The 24,502-nt window shown below is 32.7% G+C and overlaps 1 protein-coding gene across 1 annotated transcript in view; it reads right to left on the bottom strand.

Moving 5' to 3' along the window:
- Nucleotides 1-22,767, bottom strand: part of LOC128173537 (neurogenic locus notch homolog protein 2-like) — a 252,423-nt gene extending 229,656 nt beyond the window's left edge. Inside the window, exons 1-4 of the mRNA XM_052839240.1 lie at nt 22,405-22,767; nt 19,053-19,107; nt 16,054-16,167; nt 14,815-14,928 (exon numbers count right to left, since the gene is read on the bottom strand). Coding sequence (XP_052695200.1) covers nt 14,815-14,928; nt 16,054-16,167; nt 19,053-19,107; nt 22,405-22,767 — 646 coding nt within the window. The remainder of the gene's footprint in view (nt 1-14,814; nt 14,929-16,053; nt 16,168-19,052; nt 19,108-22,404) is intronic.
- Between the last annotated feature and the right edge of the window lie 1,735 nt (nt 22,768-24,502).

The raw sequence follows: 24,502 nt of genomic DNA, 5'->3' as shown, positions 1-24,502 counted from the left end.
TTACGTAATTAGGGATTTTTAGGGGCCAAAGTACTTAAACTTAGACGCAATATAACTAGAGAAGTACACATATTTTGTTAGACATTATAGAAGAGAAAATGTTTGAATTTATGATTTAAATCGAGTTCACTTATCAAAACACGAATTTTTGTCCCCATCAAGGATCTAGAGGGCTGGCCCCTAAAATATTCAAACATTTGTATCTCAAAAATGATCAACAATTTTAAATAGGTGTAAGAACAAAAAATGTTAGTATTCTTAAGACCTTTTCAAAGAAATCAAGAAAAAGGGACTGGACCCTTAAATTAGGGGTCAAGGCACTCTTAAACTCTTTTACAAATAACTGAAAAACGATGAAGATTTTGTAATGCATTATAGAAGCAAAGTTGTTGATCGTACTAATATCTATTCGAAAAAATCATTGCCATGCCCATTTATTACGTAAATAGAGATTTTAAGGGGCCAAAGAACTTAAACTTTGACGCAATATAACTAGAGAAGTTGACATGTTTTGTTAGACATCATAGAAGAGATAATGTTTTAATTAATGATTTAAATCGATTCCACTTATCAAAACACGAATTTCTGTCCCTATTAAGGTTATAAAGGGCTAGCACTTAAAGTATTCAAACATTTGTATCTTAAAAATGAACAACAATTTTAGATGGTTTTAAGAACAAAAAATGTTAGTAATCATGGGACCTTTTGAATGAACTCAAGAAAAAGGGGTTGGACCCTTAAATTAGGGGCCAAGAGACTCGTAAAGTCTCTTACACATACATGAAAAACGAGCAAGATTTTGTAAAGCATTATAGAAGCATAGTTGTTGATCGTAACAATATCAGGTTGTAAAACTCATTGCCACACACATTGACGACGTAATTAGGGATTTTTAGGGGACTAGAACCTTAAATCTTTAATGTGCTGTATGTGAAAAAGCAAAACACTTTTGAAAGGATAAAAACAATCGTTTACATTATCTGAATGGGAGGGGTTGAGTGGAAATTCTGATATTTCATTGGTATTTTAATGGTATTGTTTAAAAAATTGAACGGAAGACCTGCTCGTTACTCGTAAGGAGATCGTATCTAGTTAAGGTCTTCCGTTTCCAACGGAAGACCTTATAGTTTTCGTACTGTTTCTTATTAAGGTCTTCCGTTTCCAACGGAAGACCTTATTGTTATTGCTTTGTTTCTTTTCCTCTATTATTATTATTCTTTTTTTTTTCTCCCACGTTTTCTCAAAAACGCTTCAGCCGATTTTTATAAAACTTTCAGATCTTGTTTATGACAAAATTTGTAAGAAAAGTACGTGGGATTTTTTTGGTCGTCACTTCCGGTCCCGAGATATGAAAGATTTTATGTTTTTGCTTGTTCACAAGTTTTCTCTAAAAGTATTTAAGATAGAACTTTAAAATTTTCAGGGATGATAGAAAATGTCCAGCCGCAGTGTACTACGTCCGCCGTCACTTCCGGTCGTCACCGGAAGGAAATGAAAAACCTGAATTTTTCAATTTTTGGGATTTGAATTTTTTTATTATTTTATTCGATAGAGACGCACTCAAAACTTCTAAATATGAAATCTGTTTTAAAATCGATCCACGCATTCTTGAGATTTTGGACCCCAAAATCCTGAAGCGAAGGTCCGCGTAGCTCAGTCGTTAGAGTGTTGGACTTGTGCCCAGACGACCCGGGTTCAGTCCTTGAGTGCCGAATGTTTTTTCTCTCTTATTTCTGTTTTGATTAATGATTTCTTTAAAATGATGGATTTGAATGTTTTTCGTTTTTTTGTCATAATTAAAAATAATAGCGGCTTTTTTAAGTATAAATATTAAACTCTTTTCTGTCAGCAGCTCTCTAAATTTAGACGCTCGTCGCATTGCCGGTATCAAAGACATGCCGAATGTTGTTTTTTTCATAATTTTGTTTTGTTTAATGATTTTATCTTTAAAATGATGGATTTTAATGTTTTCCGTTTTATATTTATTATATATACAAACTAATAGCGGCTTTTTCCATTACAAATAGATAGCTAGTTTCTGTCAGCAGTTCGCTAAATTCAAATGATCGTCGCATCGCAGGCATCAAAGACATGCCGCCAAAGTACCCCTGCAGTACGCTGGGTCGCTTTGCCGGCATCAAAGAAATGCCGCCATCTCAATGACACACACAATATTTAGCAATGCACCCACGTTTAAGTAAGTATTCAACATGGCCTAAAAAGGAGTACTGATTAGTTTTTATTCACATATACATGTATAGATACACACATGCATGTATATAAATGTGTTTATTGACATACGTTGCTAATATACTGATTCCCTAAACACTATAAAAAAAAAACTAGAAAATATCTCTCTCTCTCTCTCTCTTTCTCTCTCTCTCTCTCTCTAAAGTACAAATGTTTTAGCATTTAAATAAGAACTAGTACAGGTAACATGCAGTACATTGGATAGAGGCTAAATGTACATTGGCGTCCAAAAATTATACATGTATTTATTTCAAGTTACGGGATAATGTCTATGGATTCAAATAATTTGAAATTTATTGTTTAATGATTGTCTTCATACTGATTGGAAGTCAACGCTAAAAAGTCATTTTTATTAAAGATGGTGGACTTTTTCCTTTTTTTGTGCATGTCTATATACTGATACAAATCTGCTGCCTGAAGAAAAACCTCCAAAATTTATACACCTAACTATACAAACGAACGGGTGACTGCGATAAGGTTTGGAAATTGACCAGCCGTTTATGAGTGTTTGAGCCTAAGATAAACAGATGTTAAAAAATCAATAGTTACATCTTTCAAACAACGCTTATACATTGTTCTAACATATGTATTTTGTTTAGAAATTGTGTAATTTGTGATATTTAGAATTTAATATTCTGCGTTTAATATAGAAGTCACCGACCGACCTCCCCCCCCCCCCCATTTCATAAAATCATTTAGTTTTTCTGGCCCGATTTTCCTTGATCTTTGATCTTGGGCCTTTAATTTCAACTAAGTACCATTCTAGATTACTGTACTAATTACCAGACCAATTCGTTCATTATTGACAGAGTTATGAAGTTTTTGGCATTTGAGTTTCAATTGTCGTGATTGACATGTACTGTTAAAAAATCATAACTCCGAAGCCCTTCACTCAATCCTAATGAAAATTCGTGAAAATAAACCTCGGACACCATTCTTATTGTCTGCCAAATATGCAGCGGATTGAACAATCAAGACGAAATTCCTGAGATTAAACGGCGCTTATTGCCTATACCGGGAAGTTTAAACTAAAACAGTACACGCACCGACACCCCCCCCCCCCTCCTTTTCACAAAATCATTTAGTTTTTCTGGCCTGATTTTACTGGATCTTTCATCTTGAACCTTTATTTTTAACCTTGTTCAATTCTGGATTACTGCACTACATGTAATGACCAAATCCGAGATCCACACCTCAAAATTCTATTTTCGATTTATTTACGACGAAAATCAAGCGCAGGTCTTTTCACCCCCCTCCAGACACAAAAACGCGTCAATATTTTAAATGACCTCGCACTGTTACCAAACCTGAATAGTCAAACATCTTACACGTTGTTTTTCATCTCATACAAAAACTCAGCTCTTCTCCGGGGGGAAACGCCCCAAATTCAAAGACAAATTCGGGAATTATTTCGCGTCAGCCATGTTTTGAGGCATCTGCAAAGGCTGTCAATCGCAACTTCTCGGGCCTTCCGGCAAGCTCGGAAAAACACCTCCAATGTATTAACATCACCGGATGTTAGAATTTTATACAAAATGGAGTTGCTCCCCATTAAAATAAGTATCGGCTAGATTGTAAAATGTGTTCTATTTATTTCAAGTTTTACAAAAAGGGGGTTGTCATGGACGCCTAGGTAATACATTCGAGGTGTTTTTCCGAGCTTGCCGGAAAGGCCCGAGAAGCTGCGATTGCAAAGGCTGTGTGTTCTAATCTCGCCGGAGCCAAGATTTGTTCTTTCTCTCTATTTCTTTCTCTCCTTTTTATTTACTTTTCTAACTAAAATATTCAACATAAAAGGGTTGTTGGACTGAAGTTCAAGTTGAAAAACACTCTTCAATTAAGATTTAGACAAAAACACTCTTTTATTATTAGGGTCTTCCGTCTTCAGCGGAAGACCCTTCTATTCTTATTGTTATTAGGGTCTTCCGTTTACAAAGGAAGACCCTCTTTTTTTTCTTCGGTTTCTTTTTATTACAGGTTATTAGACGTGTTATTATGTCAAAAGACCTCTTATTTAATATGGAATAAAATGGGGCTGGTCCTTCAATTAGGGATCAAACGGGGTGTATAATTCTTCATCCATCGCTCTTAAAGATCACATCTGCATTTCCTGATATGTTTCGTTGATGAAGATAAAAGGCAAAGTCATTTCCTCTTCTTAAAATCGGACGGAAGACCTCCTCGTTGATCGCAACGAGATCGTGTCTAGTTATTATTATTTTTTTCCCCAAATTTTGTGCACGCGATTTCTCGAAAACTATTCGGCCGATTTCAGCCATTTTTTCACAGATTATGAGTCATGATCTGAATTTTACATGTTTTTGAAATATTTGTTGTCGTCACTTCCGGTACTGATTTATCGGCCATTTTGTAGTTTTTTAACGACCTATTTTGTGCAGAGCTGATCTCAGAAACTATCGGAGATATGACTATGAAATTTTCAGGATAGGTAGTCTATAGTCTGAAGTTGTGCACTATTATTTTGTTTTACGCCAGTGGCACCATTTATTTGAGCTCGCTTATGCACGAAAATTGGGTACGAATTTTTATCAAAAATTTTCATACGTTTTGATCTGTATCTTTTTATCGGTTGATATTTTGTTAAGACATATATTACAAAAGTGGTAGATAATCAAACGTTCTTTCCAAAAAATTTAAGAAAAAGGGGCTGGCCTCTTTATTTAGGGGCCAAGGCACTTGTAAACTCTAATACAAATAACTTAAAAACAATACAGATTTTGTAATGCATTATAGAAGCAAAGTTGTTGACCGTAACAATATCTATCAGGAAAAATCATTGCCACGCCCATTTATTACGTAATTAGGGATTTTTAGGGGCCAAAGTACTGAAACTTTGACGTAATATATCTAGAGAAGGAGACATATTTTGTTAAGCTTTTTCGGAGAGAAAATGCTTGCGTTGATGATTCTAATCGATTCCATCAATCAAAACACCAAGGTCTGTCTCCATCAAGGATCTAGAGGGCTGGCCCCTAAAATATTCAATCATTTGTATCTAAAAAATGAACAACAATTTTAGATACGTGTAAGAACAAAATATGTTAGAATTTGTGAGACCTTTTGAATGAACTCAAGAAAAAGGGGCTGGACCCTTACATTAGGGGCCAAGACACTCGTAAAGTCTTTTACATATTTCTTAAAAACGATAAAGATTTTGTAATGAATTATAGAAACAAAGTTGTTGATCGTAACAATGTCAGTTTGTGAAACTCATTGCATCACCCATTGATGACATAATTAGGGATTTTAGGGGACTAACATCTTAAATCTTCAATGTTTTGTATGTGAAAAAGCAAAACATTTTGTCAAGCATTTGATAGGATATTGACAATCGTATACATTATCAGGGAGTGGATCGGCGGGGGGGGGGGGGTGATTCTGAAATTCCATTGATATTTTAATTGTATCGTTTAAAAATTGAACGGAAGACCTACTCGTTACTCGTAACGAGATCGTATCTAGTTATTATTATTTTTTTCCACAAATTTTGTGCACGCGATTTCTCAAAAACCATTCGACCGATTTCAATCATTTTTTCACAGAAGATGGGACTCGATGTAAACTTCATACATTTTTGAGGTTTTTTTGTGTCGTCACTTCCGGTACCGATTAATCGGCCATTTTGCACATTTTCACGACCTATTTTGTGCAGAGCTGATCTCATAAACTATCAGAGATATGACTAAGAAATTTTCAGGATAGGTAGTCTATAGTTTGAAGTTGTGCTCAATTATGTTGTTTTACGCCAGTGGCGCCATTTCTTGGAGCTCGCCTGGGCTCGAAAATTGAGTACGAATTTACATTCAAAATTTTCATACGTTTTCATCTGTATCTTTTTATCAGTTGATATTTTGTTAAGACATATATAACAAAAGAAGTAAATAATTAAACGTTCTTTCCAACAAAATCAAGAAAAAGGGGCTGGCCCCTTAAATTAGGGACCAAGACACTCGTAAACTCTATAACAAATAACTTTAAAACGATCAAAATTTTGTAATGCAATATAGAAGCAAAGTTGTTGATTGTAGCAATATTTATCAGGTAAAATCATTTTCACACCCATTTATGACGTAATTAGGGATTTTAAGGGGCCAAAGTACTTCAACTATGATGCAATATATCTAGAGAAGAAGACATATTTTGTTAAGCAATGTAGAAAAGAAAATGTTTGCATTGATGATTCTAATCGATTCCACTAATCAAAACTCTAAAGTCTGTCCCCATTAAGGATCTAGAGGGCTGGCCCCTAAAATATTTAATCATTTGTATCTCAAAAATGAACAACAATTTTGGATGGGTGTAAAAACAAAAAATGTTAGTATTCGTGAGACCTTTCAATTAAACTCAAGAAAAAGGGGCTGGCCCCTTAAATGAGGGACCAAGACACTCGTAAACTATATTACAGATAACTTGAAAGCAATAAAGATTTTGTTATGCATTATAGAAGCAAAGTTGTTGACCGTAATAATATTTATCAGGTAAAATCAGTTCCACACCCATTTATGACGGAATTAGGGATTTTTAGGAACCAAAGTACAATATATCTAAAGAAGGAGACATATTTTGTGAAGCATTGTAGAACAGCAAATGTCTGTATTGATAATTCTAATCGATTCCACTGACCAAAACATCAATGTCAGTCCCAATTAAGGATCTAGAGGGCTGGCCCCTAAATTCTTCGATCACTTGTATCTAAAAAATGAACAACAATTTTAGATGAGTGTAAGAACAAAAAATGTTTGTATTCGTAAGACCTTGTGAATGAACTCAAGAAAAAGGGGCTGGCCCCTTAAATCAGGGGCCAAGACACTCGTAAAGTCTTTTACACATACCTTAAAAACGATCAAAATTTTGTAATGTATTATAGAAACAAAGTTATTGATCGTAACAATATCAGTTTGTAAAACTCATTGCCACACCGATTGATGACGCAATTAGGGATTTTAGGGGACTTAAATCTTAAATCTTCAATGTGCTGTATGTGAAAATGCAAAACACTTTGTTAATCATTTTAAAGGATATTGACAATCGTATACATTATCTGAAAGGGAGTGGTTGAGGGGAAATTCTGAAATTTCAATGATATTTTAATCGTATCGTTAAAAAATTGACCGGACGACCTACTCGTTACTCGTAACGAGATCGTATCTAGTTATTATTTTTTTTTTCCACAAATTTTGTGCACGCGATTTCTCGAAAACTAATCGACCGATTTCGACCATTTTTTCACAGAAGATGACACTCAATGTAAACTTTATACATTTTTTAGATTTTTCCTGTCGTCACTTCCGGTACCGCTTTATCGGCAATTTTGTAATTTTTACGACCTATTTTGTGCAGAGCTGATCTCAGAAACTGTCAAAGATATGACAATGAAATTTTCAGGATAGGTAGTCTATAGTTTGAAGTTGTGCACTATTATTTTGTTTTACGCCAGTGGCGCTATTTCTTGGAGCTCGCCTAGGCACGAAAATTGGGTACGAATTTTCATTCAAAATTTTCATACGTTTTGATTTGTATCTTTTAATCAGTTGATAATTTGTTAAGACATATTTAACAAAAGTGGTAGATAATCATAAGTTCTTTCCAACGAAATCAAGAAAAAGGGGCTGGTTCCTTTATTTAGGGGCCAAGACACTCGTCAACTCTATAACGAATAACTTAAAAATGATAAAGATTTTGTAATGCATTATAGAAGCAAAGTCGTTGATAGCATCAATATTTATCAGAAAAAAATTATTGCCACGCCCATTTTTTACGTAATTAGGGTTTTTTACGCGCCAAAATACTTAAACTTTGACGCAATACATCTAGAGAAGGAGACATATTTTGTTAGACATTGTAGAAGAGAAAATGTTTGCATTGATGATTCTAATAGATTCCATTAATCAAAAGACCAATGTTTGTCCCCATTAGGGGTATAGAGGGCTAGCCCCTAAAATATTCAATCATTTGTATCTCAAAAATGAATAACAATTTTAGATGGGTGGAAGACACAAAATGTTAGTATTCGTGAGACCTTTTGAATAAACTAAAAAAGAAAAAAGAGAAAAGCCCCGGAAATTAGGGGCCAATACACTCGTACATGTCTTTTTAATATGTCTTTAAAACGATAAAGAGTTTGTTATTCATTATAAAACAAAGTTGTTTATTGTAACAATATCAGTTTGTGAAACTCATTGCAACACCCATTGATGACATAATTAGGGATTTTAGGGGACTAAAATCTTAAATCTTTAATGTGCTATATGTGAAAAAGCAAAGCACTTTGTTACGCTTTTTAAAGGATATTGACAATCGTATACATTATCAAGGAGTGATTGAGGGAGGAGGGGGGGGGGGGTCTGAAATTCCATTGATATTTTAATCGTATCGATTAAAAATTGAACGTAAGACCTACTCGTTACTCGTAAAGAGATCGTATCTAGTTATTAAGTATATTTCTACCTAGGGTCAGCAAACGATATTTTAAAAAAATAAGCATTGTTATACCCCCGCTCCGAAGGTTTACTGGTTTACCCTTGTGTGTCTGTCTGTCTGTCCGTCCGTCCGTCCATCCGTCTGTCTGTCTGTCTGTCTGTCTGTCTGTCTGTCTGTCCGTCCATAACAAAAATATCTGTCGCATTTATCTCAGCAACTATTTATTGCAGATGCTTGAAATTTTAACACAGTGTTTGTTAAGGCATGCCATATCGTGGGATATATTTTTGTACCAATCGGACGTCAACTTCCTGTTAAATGACGACTTTGCTTATTTTTTTAACCAAAATATTCAAACAAATTTTCGTCAAAGATTTCTCAACAGCTATTTATCGGAGATGCTTGAAATTTTTACATAGTTTTTGTATAGGCATGCCATGATGTGGGATATATTTTTGTACCAATCAGACGTCAACTTCCTGTTAAATGACGACTTTGTTTATTTTTAGCTAAAATTTTCAAACAAATTTCCGTCCAAAAATTCTCAGCAACTATTTATCGCAGATGCTTGAAATTTTTACACAATATTTGTATAGGCATGCCATATCGTGGGATATATTTCTGTACCAATCGGATGTCAACTTCCTGTTAAATGACGACTTTGTTTATTTTTAGCCAAAATTTTCAAACAAATTTTCGTCAAAGATTTCTCAGCAACTGTTTATCGCAGATGCTTGAAATTTTAACACACTTTTTGTTTTGGCATGCCATATTGTGGGATATATTTTTATTTCAATTGGACGTCAACTTCCTGTTTAATAATGACTTTGTTTATTTTTTGCCAAAATTTTCAAACAAATTTTCGTCAAAGATTTCTCAGCAGCTATTTAGAGGAGATGCTTGAAATTTTTACACAGTGTTAGTTTTGGCATGCCATATCGTGGGATATATTTTTGTACCAATCGGACGTCATCTTCCTGTTAAATGAGTACTTTGTTTATTTTAGCCAAAATTTTCAAACAAATTTTCCTCAAAGATTTCTCTGCAGCTATTTATCGCAGATGCTTGAAATTTTTACACAATATTTGTATAGGCATGCCATATTGTGGGATATATTTCTGTACCAATCGGTTGTCAACTTCCTGTTAAATGTCGACTTTGCTTATTTTGCATATTCACATCAGAGCGGGGGTATCACTAGTGAGCATTGGCTCACAGATATCTTGTTTACACTATCACTATCTTCATGTTTGTCCTGCCCCGGAATTAGAATCTCTATCCCGGGATCATGAGATTTATAATTGTCTTGATTGCTGTATAGTCTTTCTTAATGGGGCATAGTCACGATATTGGTGAAATTCTATTTTTCTGTTTTAATTAGTCTATTTTCAATGCTTTAGGGATGCATTTTCATAGACCAAATAAAACTGGAGAGTCAGTAGTGAAGTTGTAAGCAAAATACAGGGCTCACAATTCTTTGTCATGTATACAAGGCTCGTGCCCTGTTTTTGTTTACAATAGTTCAATATACCGGTCAAGCTGATTTTTCCATCTTATTATTCATTTAAAGCATGAATAAAGAGATCTTAACGTTAACTACATTCGTTTTCGGTCTAAAACTGGAGTTTTCACTTCAACGTTCAAAATGTAAACAAAAGCTATGATGTCATAGCAAAGAATTGTAAGCTCTGTAGCTTGCTTATAACTCAAAGAATGACACTTAAATTTTGGTTGCCTTTAAAAATGCCTTACTGAAGCATTGTAAACTTTAAAATCAGGAAAATAATTTTTGACCAAAATCCTGACTATGCCCATTAAATATGCAGTCAGTTTCTACTTATTGTCAGCAGAAGAAGAAACCGATTTTTTTACATTTAATACATGTATGTATGAAATCATTCTATATCAGCATTTTACCCTGACTTGGATTATTAACCCTAAACCCAGAGGTCATAAAATGTTAAAAATTATGTATAAAACTTTGTAGTCTTTCTTAATATACAGTCAGTTTCTACTCAGTGTCAGCACGTGAAAAGAAGATTTTTCAACAATATATGCAACGATACTACACTAGCATTTTGCATGGACCTAGAGGTAAAACCCATAAATTTGAAGACATGAAATTTACAATTCTGGTAGAGATATGAATGCACTATTTTAAGTAGATTTTCTTAGATACGCAGAGAAAAAGTAAAATATTATAAATGGTCAAACTTAGCAAATTTGGTCCTGCCCATAGGCAATCGTACAGTACCGTCAACGCGGATCCCGTATTTGACCGCGCTCCCCCCGCGGTTATTTAATCCTTTCCGCGTTACACCATCGCGGTTAATTCATCGCGGTCCTCGCTGCAGCCATGTTTAAACCGCGGCGGTGTGACCTACCGTTGAACAAGGTGATCGGAGATTTTTACCTGTATGCTATTAGACAATAAGACGGCCACCTAACGCTGAGAGTCATTCTATACTGGCCATGTCTGATGTATTGTTTTCATTTCACATATTAAAATGATTACGTATTTTTAATGCACGTTTTCAAAACGCCTTATCGATTATTTTAGAGATGTTTTAATTAATGAATCATCTGCACCCGTAATAATTTTCATGTAACTGTTGATATACCTATCATTTCAAAAATATTTAATCATTTTTATAATGTAATCTACATGTCGGAGAGGGTTAGAACTATAAAATATTATTTTTCAATTTTTTAATGATTTTAAACATTTCCGACTACAAAAATGTTTTAATCCATATCAGTTTGTAGCTTGTTTTACGGCACTCTCTCGATACTCAAGACAATTAATCTAGTCCGTGACAAGCACATACTACACGGAGAACGTTTACCTACAGTCAACGGCATGATATGAAAATTTTACTCAACCCTTAAAATACTAAATTATATTGACACAATTTTAAGTGAGTTCAATATGAAGCTACAACACATATGTACATGTAGTATTAGCTGCGAATACCGTTTTTCGTAACTGCCCCCTCCACCTCTTCAACGTTTTAATGACTGTGAAAGTACATGTAAATTGTACTTGACTTTAGTCCCAATTGTTTAACACAAAGGTGTGAAACCATCGCATTGACGGGAAATCACTCTACGCTTGAATGCACAGAATACACTGGTACATATATATGAGACAGGTGGATAATCCTGAGAGAGACTGTCGATACTCAAGACAATTAACCTAGTCCGTGACAAGCACATGCTAAGCGCTGTACGTATACCATACGATCAACGGTAAAATATGAAATGTTACTTTTCCCTTAAAATATAAAAAGATATTGATATCATTTTATGTGTGTTGAATATGAAGCTACTACACATATGTCGTATCTGTAGCGAATTATAACGTTTTTTGTACCCCCCTTTCCAACGTTTTAATGACTGTCAACTGTTAACTGTATTTGTCCCAATTGTTTTACAATTAGGTGTGAAACCATCGCACTGACAGGATATCACTCTTCGCTTGAACGCACAGAATTCACGGGTATGAGGCAGGTGGATATTCCTTGCAACAAGTGACAACCAGGAATTCTACCCGTATATCAAACAATTTATCTAACAGTAACAATATATAATTGTTTCATTTTACTGCCTTCTTTAACTGTAAAAGGTGTTTAAGATGTCTCTTCCCCCGAAAAGAGAGAGAGAGAGGGAGAGAATTAGTTTTATTTTTAAATAACGTTGTATACGAACTAAACTTCATAAACACGGTGTCAAGCATTAAATTAAACATCATAAACAGTGTGAAATACTTTATTGTTAGACAAACTTTTTTTCTTTTTTATACCTGAAGACTAATAGAACGAAACTGTTTTCCTTTATCAAGGAAAAAGCACGTGGTGCAGCTCGCAGGCTGATTTGATTGACAGGTGAAGCACGTGGACTGAAATTGCATATTGGATTCAATCACAATGTCTTTTATGAATACTTAACTTAGGAAATTTTTATATTATTATATTTCAGTTGAATGCTGTGGCGTCGTGGGGAGGGGGGGGGTGGGCTAAAGAGCATTACCCTCTCTCTCTCTCTCTCTCTCTCTCTCTCTCTCTCTCTCTCTCTCTCTCTCTCTCACACACACACATAAAGATCGTAGATAAAATCAAGATCGGCGACACTCAATCAACATGCTCAAGAAGCCTCCTCTGTAAGATAGGTGTACGGTTAGACGAAGCCTAATTTGTCGATTTTCTTTTGTCTTGAATAGGTGTGAAAACCCCTAGAGCATGTCGTTTTCTACCCTAGGTTTGTGAATCACTATACACAGGAAATGATCGCGACTTATAATTAATATACACAATGAAGGAAATGTGTACAACATTAGTTGGTATTTGATTTTTTTTTAAAAGTAACCCGAGATGTATGCATTTAATAACATGTACAACTTCCCATGTTGTTTTGTGATGTAACAACTTCATTCCATTTCTTGTAAAGAAATGTCTATCTTCACGCACACCAGAACGCCTAGCCATTGTTTTATGAAAATCACAGAATATACGTGTATATACCTGTATTTTTTTCAGGGCAACACTTAGTTTAAAACTGAATAAAACCCGTGCGATGTGAAGAATCATACAATTTTAATCATGAGTACCTTTTTCCTTTGTGTTTTAATTAGGAGAACTGATTGTTCTTTGAACATTTAATTGTGAGCAGGTGTTTTTATAAGGTTACAACTAGTCGGTCTACAGAGCTGGTTGAAATCAATTTCCCTAACAAATTATAAAATTTTTATCAAAACAATGACGCTTGTTACAGCAATTATAAAGTCGTGATTTTCCGTAATTTGAGCGATTAAGCCACTTTTAAAAGTTGAATGAATTTTTAACGGTTTCATAGGATAAAATGATTATGAAAAATAAAAATATACGTACCTGAATATTTATAAAGTAAAATATCTAATTTAAGTAAATAAGTCTTATTAATTTTATATTTTTTTTGTAAGATTTTAAAATTTAATTTAATCGTATATCGATAGATCAATAAATTAGTAAAGCATGATTTTTCAACCACCTGCGGGCATGGCTCATTTTACCTTGGATTGTACAGCTTTAAATGATTAGAATTCAAATATTACCCAAGTATTACCAAATAAACAGCAAATATTAAAAAAAAATATTTACCTTCAAAATATGTGATTTTCTATAAAAGGATCATGATTATCGTTATGCATTTATTAACTTACATTTATGTTTAATTAATGCATGTTATATTTTTTTTTAATCGAGGGAGATAACTCGTGTTCCTTTCCGATACTTTTTAACACCTGTAATCGATCGTTCAAACCGCGGGGGTGTTGTCATTATGGGTGATTGTACCGCGGGGGCACGCGGTTTTTACCTGAGACAGGTGTTTAAACCGCGTTGCAATTTGGACCGCGGGGGTGCGCGGAAAATACGGGATCCGCGTTGACGGTACTGTAGCAAAGAGTCATAAAATGTACAATTTATGATGCATCATGTCACATTTTAATAGAAACGTAATTTTTATTACGAAGTTATAAATAGGCAAATGTCAACGCACGACGAGCGTCGCATTAACACGGACGGCGACGGTGAAATACTAATTCTAATAAGTAATCAGAGTGCCTCAAGTGACCTAAAATTGAAAATACCTGATGTACTTTACAACAGTTCCTTTTATTGGAATGTTTGAAAATAAGGTATAATTACAAATACGTCAACATCAAATAAAGCATATTAATTTGTAAACCTTCAAAAAATTAGATCTGACTTCTTCTTTGCAAAGAATATAAACGTCAAACATCCCTGTATTGATATAATAAAGAAACTATATCCAACAAAAAGAAGCTACAAATAACAGTTTATTTCTTTATACAAATAGAAAAGATATAGTTGTAATAACATGTTTGTATTTAAAAATACGAACGCTGTAAAGATAAGTATCCATTTAGAGAGATAATGACAAACATGAGAGAGGAAGGCAAATACACAGAAATAGCAATCAGAGTAGATAAACATCAACTTAAATTAAGAGAGTCGGAAAGAAACACAGAAAAAGAGGAGCAAGGCATACATATTGATATTGATAGAGGGAAACGAGAAATATACATTATTATTGATAGAGGGAGGAAGAATAATATATTTTTACCTTCATTACAGACTGCCCCTGTGAATCCACCAGCGCATGTACACGTGAAAGATCCAGCGCTGTTGCTGCATGTTCCTCCGTTTTGACAAGGATTGTCAAGACATTCATTGATATCTAAAAGTTATGATTTTTACCTGTTATATCAACCATAATAAATACTAGAAAAACAATATAACATCAAAACTTACAAAAAAAAAATACAACATAGCAACATCATTTAATACATTGAAATGCATGTAATAGTTCTCGTATTTAAAGCTGACATGAATTCATAAATACGCATTATTTCTCTTTTATCTCCGACTACCGCCATATTAGTTGTGTCTCATCAATACACACCCCCTATATAACTGCATTCAGGCATTTCATACACATGAACCTTGGACGAAAAGACGTGTAGAAAAACGTATTGAACAAAAATAATATGACAACCACTAAACTTGCAAGGTATATCTAAGCGAACAACGAAGTAGACAGACTGAAACCAAGGCACAGATACTTAAAAAGTCCTCGATAATTGTAGACCGCTTCCTGTGTTGTTTCTGTTTAAACATCGCATATGCACAAACCACACACTATGGCAGATCGAGCAATATCAATAACAGGATGGATTTTAGAAACTGAGCTTTTTGTAGAAATCGATGGAACGATGTTACATGTTACTTTCATGGATTTACTATTATTTAGCTACTGGGTTGGATATAGTTCCGCCAGGGTTTTCAAAAAGACGCAGACGTAATGCACACTGTATGAACGACACACGTGTTCGATATGCATTCGATGTAAGGGAGCGGAATCTGTGCAAAACAATATGGATACCTTGAAATTTCTTTTGAACAATAAATAAAACTTGTATTTTTTATTGTTGTTTCCTTTATTCTTTATCACAAACATTTTAAAACAATGTGTAGTTCATGCATTTACAAGTCCGTGCAACCTACATGCCTAGATCGGAAAGCAACAGACGAGAACTTTCTCAACTACTATAGATACCCCAGTACCAGTAGAGGAGCGATCGAAACTAATATTGCGACCAAATGCTTTATGCATTCATGTCAGCATTAACATATAACAATTTTGCAAAGGAGAATTTGGTTTTAAGTTGCATTTCAAAAATTATCCTTATTTTAACGGAAGGAACATTTTAACATTTGCAGCCTCCACAACTATAAACAAGCTTCTTTTACATTTGATTTTAAAAAGCAAACGTGAACATTTATGCATTTCATTGTCGTTTACCTTCATCACAAAATTTCCCGGTCCATCCGGCATCACATGTACAGTTGAATGAGCCGGGTGTGTTCGTACATGTGGCTCCGTTAAGACATGGGTCATTCTTGCACTCATCAGTATCTTGAAATGTATACATGTTAAAATTAACTGAATGTGATTCATTATAATCATTCTGTCTCTTTTAAAAGAAAAAAAACTTAAACAAGAGGCCCATGGGCCACATCGCTCACCTGAGAAACAATGGGTGTTAAAAGATGTTGTGCCATATGACCCCTCGGTAGAATAACAAAAAAATAAATATATTGTAATGTATTGGAATTTCCACTTATTTTTGCATACACTTAATTTTTGACATTTTACCTTCATTGAATACCATTTTTACCCAGAATAAGAAAATCCTACGAAAGATGTAAAACTTAACATTTGGCAGGGGTACAATGTTAAGTTCCAATTCCCCATATTTTTGCCCCCCCTTCCCCCACTTTATAAAGCGATCGAAATATATGAGAGCAACTATGAACATTTTCTTCCTCAACTACTTACTAGTTATTGCATTTAAAAAAAAAGGAATATAATAGTTATTGTATTTTATTTTTAAAAAATCTTATAGATGTAAAGAAAAAAAATTGTACATCAATTCTCTCAATTCCTCAAATTAAAAACATTTAGAAATATAATTTGTCTTCTCTATTATAATTAAATGACTGTTGTTTACCTCGCGTAAACTCGTGTGACTTTTATAACTTTACTCACACTTGATTGATGAATACACTGGAATGAAAAATGTTGTCACGTGACATTAAAAAAACTATAAAAATCAATGTTAGAGTATTGACAGGCACATCACTTTAATTTACTAAGGACCATCTCATTATGTTCACCTTATTTCATAAATAACAAATGGTAACAAACCAGGATAATTTTCCGCTGTAGTATGTTCTTAGAAATAGCAATAATTCTTTTATCCCCGCAACAGAAATGTGTCAGAACTATGGAAACTGTTTTAATGGTGTCGTTTTTATTTACTCGTGTCTGAAAAACTATCAAATTTAATGTAGATTTTACATTATTCATTGTATAAAGAGGGGCCCCAGAGAGAAGTTATATACAGCATATCAGCCTTTAATTTTTTTGTACAAGTATATAATATACTATAATTCATATAAAATTTCTTTTGATCAACCAAAATTTCAGCGTCAATCGTAGAATTATAAGCAAAATACAGAGGTCACAATTCTGCTAGGTTTGAGTCATATTTTGTTCACATGAGTTTTTTACATTCAGCTTAAGATTTTTAGCTTGGTATTTCCTATTCAGCATTTAAAATGGGGAAAAAAATGGCCTCAGATCTGTGCACAAACATAAAATTGCGAGCAAATATATGTATCTTGCTTATAATTTGAAGCTTAAAACTCTAATATGGTTAGTAAATAGAAATTGTAAACAATTAATCATAGAAACATGCACTATAACAAATAAAGAGCACAATTAATTTTTTCAAAATGAATCATATACATGTATATAGTTACATATTTCTGTCAGCGATATTAAACTCTATTTATACTGAATAAACTGGAGAAAAAACTCTATTTAAACTAAATAAACTCGGGAAAATGCTGAGCATCTCAACAAAACATATTGCATTAGTATACCATTACGCAAAATATCATACCGAATTACCGATAGAATGAATTGTAGTTAGTACTTTTTTAATACTTCAGACTTTGCTTAATTTGCGCAGGTAAACAGTTAACTGTCTGATTTACCGAAGTCTCTGTTTAATTTGATACGTAAAAATCGACACTAATGTATTTTGCATGTTTCAAAGATTCCCTTCGTACGCGAACTGTTGCACAACAATATCAAACAAAATCATCATTTTCCGATCGACCCATTAATCATTATCGTCATGGCTGCTTTAAACAAAGAACCTCGTTTTAGAAGTATGGAATACGAGTCTTGGTTAAATGGGTAAGAAAACCCGGGCCGGGGCCAAAAAAAAGCCGAGGTAGATAGGCAATCGTCAATTCCAAAATATGCTTTGTTTTGCAGTAATATTTACAGCGAAAACAAATATACTGGTTCGTAAAATAACCTGAAAATTTAAATGAGATTGGCAGATTAATAACGGCCAATCTTTTGTTTTGCCCCGGGCCAACTGCCAATCTTTTGTTTTGCCCCGGCCCGGTTGAAGTAATAAACTGATTGCAAATCGTCCTTCCTTTATTATTATTTTCACAATAACTCAGATTTGAAACGGAAGTAGCCCATAGTTTTTGCAATTTACATTTTCCTTTTCATAAGGATTATTTATGCTAAATTACATTAAATTTGACTCAGTAGTTCTTGAGAAAAAGTTTTTTTTTAAATATATACCCCTTTTTCTACTGTTTCGAGGTTTTCTCCGCTTTGAATAAAGATCGGTCTTTTATTTCTGCAATTTATATTTGCCTTTCCCTAAGGATGTTCTGTGTTAAATTTGGTTGAAGTTGGCCAAGCGGTTTTAGAATGAAGTTCAAAATGTAAAAAGTTTACAGACGGACGACGGACAAAATGTGATCAGAATAGCTCACTTGAGTTTCGGCTCAGGTGAGATAAAAAAAGTATGACTGGTAATTCTTATAAATTAAGACGTTTTGCTTATAAACTAAAAAATGTCAGAACCAGAGTAACAGCTAACACCTATGGTATTTCTATAATATGCTTCTATAATACCGGTATATCAAAATGAAAGAGAGGTGAAATATAAATTATATATACATACACCTGACACTAATGTAAACCGCTAAACCTCGTCTTACCAGAAACGGCAACCCCGATAGTTTATTATTGAGCTAAGATATATCTTAACCATATGAAATACAGACACATAGTTTTTTTATGGTGTTGTTACTTAACTATATAAATACAAACACATCACTTTTATTAAGGTGTTGTTACTTAACTATATAAATACAAATACATCACTTTTATTATGGTGTTGTTACTTTGTGGCACCCACTTACTGATTTTGCATATTCCTTGAGCTCTTAAGAATAATCCATCCGGGCAGTCTTTGCTCTGTAAAAATAGAAATAGAAACAGAATGTCAATACATTAAACATAGATATATAAACGAATGAAACACTAATTAATTAATCAAAATTTAATGACAGGCAAACGTTTAATCACTGTTATTTAAAGAAATTGTTATCAAATATATCACTGAGATATATTAAAGTTTTTTGTCATTTAATTTGAGTTTAGATATTAAAACTGATTCTTGTCAGTTAAACAAACTTTGCAGACAACAATTTTTTTGGTAACATATTGTTTGGATTTTTATTTTGAGAAAAAAATAAAGCATATTAAAACTTAATTTTAGAGAGTTAAAGGAGAAATATTACAGTGTATAATGTTGTTGGCCTACGTATTGTATTACAATTGCACTACATTGTACAATAGTGAGAATCCGCGACACACCCTGCTGTGGCTACAAGTTAAGACATATTTTTTTATGTCAGGGTCCTGTTATCATGTGTATTTTGTTCTGAAAACATAGAACGTCCCTACTACAGCAACTGACACAAAAAGTAAGATTTAATAATCAAGTATAATGATTGAGAAAGTCGTTAACATAGTATAAATGTATGCAACTACAACTTAATACTCTGTTAAATGCTTTCTAAATGTACAAAACATATATCAAACACCTCAAAACTTAATTCTATGAAAGATTTAGAGAAAAGAATTTCATTTCTAGCACCACAATAGATGTCATTTTAGCTTCAATCATTCAATTTTTTGAGGGGGTTTCAATACCATAGGATAACACTGCTTAAGCGAAGTAGTGAATTGTATCGCGCAAATAATGAATAAATATCATAGCTTTGCATTAATTACATTAAATCAAACAATGCGGTTGTAAATGTGTAAGATCTGTCTTGATTAAAACATATCACGAACAATCAATGTCAATGTCATTTTTGCGTATGACAACATCACAAATTGAATTTGTACGCCATGATTAAAAAACCTTGATCCAGTCGTCGACCCTTCACAGAACTTCCAACAGAGCTCTGATACACGTAACACATCGAATTCCTTAACCTCATGGTATATTAAGAAATCACACATGCCGTAGCTTCTTATCGTTTTAAGATCTAGTTCGACAGTCTTGAATGTTTATCATTTATTTAGGCTCGTTGTGTGTTAGAAAGTACAAAAATGGAAATGAGACGTTAACAAGAAATCACATGGACGCAAGCGTCGAATTGGCCGCAAAAAATATAATTGTTGTATGAATCATTGGTTGTTTACATAAAACACACACCACAACGAAGAAAATAACGAGTTGGTTGTACTAATTTTTATGGTAAATTTTAATATACTTGCAGCAACTTGTTTTGAAGTTTCACATTCTACAATTGTCATCAAGAATCGAGTTCCGTTACTGAAAGCATTTCTAACGGTAATTGTAGGATCATTGCCATAGTATGAAGTAATGGAGAACACATTGATTTGTACATTACTCTAATACAAAGTTCAACTCATCATTTTTCTCTTGAAGATTATGTATTTCAAACCATTTTGGTTTTTATTTTGTTGCATTGTATTGAATGAAAACTTGATGCATTAGTTTATATGATTTCAAGGGACCACATGATAAAATAGAAATGAATTAGTTCAAATTTTCCAGTCAATTCAAATTTTCTTTCTGTCATATTTTTGCGTAAATAATTGATATAATGTCATTTCATGATATTTTCTACCACATTTTACATGGAAATGTGATAAATACACACACAGAGTCATTTTATTTAACACGGCACATAGAAATTCAAATATAATATTATCATTTATATAAAATTTAATGACATTCATATCTTTAGTATTTCAGGTCTTTAGTATGTCCCGCATACCGATCCCGATGCATTTTTTTGAAAAGAAGGAAGAACTCCGAAATTTTCCTAATAGATTATAGTCTCGATAAAAACGCGCCAAACACGACAAACTACTGAGTATGACCTATTTTTTATTTACGAGTAAAACAAAAAATATGTGATATATTTTAAAAGGCATAAAACATATTTCTACACGGAAATTTACTTTAATTCATAAAAATAAGCATAATATTAATTCTATTAAAAAGAACTACTAAGTATCCCGCAGAAACGCAGTTACAATATTTAAATGTATATCAAATAACGGACCGCCCTTCAGCGGCCCGTAATGATCCCGTTTTAGATTGTATCATTGAGTTTAATTCTAGATATCTAGATAATACATTGTCCTTATACACACACACACACACACACACACACACATATATATATATATATATATATATATATATATATATATATATATATATATATATATATATATATATATATATATATATATAATTTATAAGGTAGGGTAGTCATAAATGCCTCCACCAGAAAGGCCCGAGAAAGTGCAATTGTCCCTGGTCGATTTTATTTGGAAACAAACAATGAAAATTCTGGAGCGGTTCATGAGCTTGTAATATAGTGCCACCCCCTTTTTTAAATACCAGAATCACAAGCAAAGCTCAAGTATGTTAAGCCCAGTATGTATTACATTCACTTAGCGTTCGCTTTACGAACAATTATGATATACTAAATTTTAGTGAAAATATAAATTTGAGTTTAACAAACTAATAATATTTGATTGCTTTATCTAAAAAAAAAATAAAAAAACATTTATCGCCAATAGGATCAAACAATTCAATCTTCCCTTTAGTACTTTAAAATTTTAAAAAAGTAACATTTCAAATCAGGTTACATTCTTATTTTCATTATTATGGACACAAGGCCCAACCGAAAGTTCTGATTCTTTAATTTTCCACTCCCCATTCTCCATTCCCTTTCAAAAATGTTTAACACGAAAAAATAAAATACTAAAAATGAAATTTCAGCACATTTCAGCACATTCTTTCACTACCAAATAAAGAGAAAAAAAACATATTTAGATGTGCTTACTACATTGTCGCTAAAAATTCTAATTTCATTATTTTCTATTCAACGTTGGTTTTTAAAAAAAGTTTTTGAGAGAGAGGTCTGCAATAAAATGACGGTTTTTATTAAGTCAGAATTTTATTCCTCAGATTAAATTCCTCTTATGACTGAGATTATATTATTTCTTAATTATATATTAAAATAAAAACGTTCAAAATATATCTGAAGGTTTTTATGTTGAGTGATTTTTTTAATTAAATGGCTTAGACAATAATTTTTTAGCAGATTATTGACATATAGATACAACCAACGCCAAATTCAAATAATGTGAGTAAGGTGCACTCCATCTAAAACATTATCTATCTATGTTCTAAACTCTATATTTAATTGTACTTACAGCTGTGATTTCATAAACCTCACATTGTGTAATGCTGTTTGTAAGGTTAGCATGTCCATAACGGAATCGGCAGGTGTATAAACCATCAAGAAAGCAAAAGTCCACAGCGTTACAAAGTAAATTCATGCCACAACGCAATGCACACTCTATAAGAGATTTTATTTCCAGGATGTGTACAGCAAAAACACCTTCATCCATGCTCTCGGACACATAGCCTTGCTTGATAAAGTCCGAAGTTAAAGGTAACAGTTGTCCATAACTATACATCAAGATAAAACAAAGTAAATATGACCTGGCTGCAAAGAAGTTCATCGTGCAGCTTTTTATTTCATCATATTTTTGAACGATATTTGACATGAACATAGAATTTATACAAAAGTTTGATCAATATCTATTCCAGATCAACCAACCCGTATACATTTGTCATTTTCATAATAATATTTTGATAAACAACTCGTGATATGGAAGGGATGGTACATCGACTTAATATTGATTTGTGGTTTAAAAAATCAATTTTATTCTCTAGATTTTAAAAGCAAGAAAAACCATAGCAGTTAAAATCATAAGTCTTTGATGCACGTTATAAAATCAATTCATTAAGTTATTGATAAATTATTTCCGGATATAACATAAATCAGTATCCTAAATCTAAATTGAAAATTTTTATGTACAAGTTAATTAAAAGTAGACGCATAATAAACAGATTACATGTTACATGTAAATGTATTGTAGTGAAGTTATTGAAGAAGAAAGGTTAAGATAGGCTTTTTCAGTTTTCTACCCTTTTGTTTTCTTTAAGCGGGGTCACAAATTCTTTGAATTATCTTGTTGAGAACTCTGATTATGAAAAAAGCATCACTGATATATTGATTTCTTGTGGTTCATACACACATACAGTCTCGAATTTTTTCAACACATCGCTATTTTGTAGTAACGATTAATTAATACACGTATACTTTAAAATCTTAGCGACTATTAGAATATTTTTTTTTAATTTCGCAGTATTATCTCCCGAAATTATCACACAAAAAACAGTTGAATAAATCTAAAAAAGTAAAATATAATATTAAAAGATCTAAGGCACGATTTGAGCTCAAAATTTTCAATTTTGGTTTTCCAATTTTAATGTTAAGAATGGTTTATATGGGTATTTTTAATGCTTTGTGAAAATTCCAATGTCAATTTTTGAGTTTTAAGCAATATATAGAGTTTTGAATTCTGTAACTCTAGTCATGCTATTGTTTACATATTTGTTTTATTGGTATAATTTTTTATCAAATGTTGCTTTCTTTTGTTGATAATATTATTAATGAACACATTGAATCAGTTTACCATGTTTGCCATGAGTCATTTTGTCAAAGAAATGGTAATTCCACATCTTTCATTATTTGTTAACAAGTATAAGACTCGAGCTTTGTTTATATAACAATGAATTCTTACCTCTGTATATCTCTTCTAACTTGACTACGAACATTCAAATTTTTGTCATCCATTCAAAAAGTGCATGTAAACCATTTTATTACATTTTATATATTAAAATAATAACTAAAATTTTGATCTAAAATCGTGTGTATGTCCTCTAAAACTTGTGCAGACCTTTACCTTTCTAATCTTTTTAAATAATGGTCCATATTAAAACTTGCATGGTTAATTAAACTTATTAAATGACTCCTAACAATCTTCAAATAAAAGAGTGATTTTGATTATCAGGATGCTACGGCAAGTGTAAGATTTAAGACTCAATTCGTGAAGTATTTTTTTTAACATCTAGATAATTCTTTCATTGCAGATATCTGCATCTTAATTGAGTTATTTTATTGATTAACAGTACATGTTATATCATGAAATAAATATTTTATCTTAAAAACGTGTTGTTGAAATTGAAATTCTGAATATTTTTTCATTGCAATTCCCCAAATTATCATTTATTTCGATTTGTTTTCAAGGAATTGTATATTGAATTAAAAATGAATATTTGAGAGTCAAACAATTTGAGAAAATTCTGAACAAAACTTGAATGGGTCATTTTCACGTTTTGGTTAAAAAACATTTTAACTGTTTACAATGTGTTTAAGGAAACCTGGTAGTCGATAAAAAT

This window comes from Crassostrea angulata, chromosome 2 (genome assembly GCF_025612915.1).
Source record: "Crassostrea angulata isolate pt1a10 chromosome 2, ASM2561291v2, whole genome shotgun sequence".
NCBI lineage: Eukaryota > Metazoa > Mollusca > Bivalvia > Ostreida > Ostreidae > Magallana > Magallana angulata.
The sequence above is the reverse complement of the archived record's forward strand: the minus strand, read 5'-3'. Positions and strand labels throughout refer to the sequence as shown.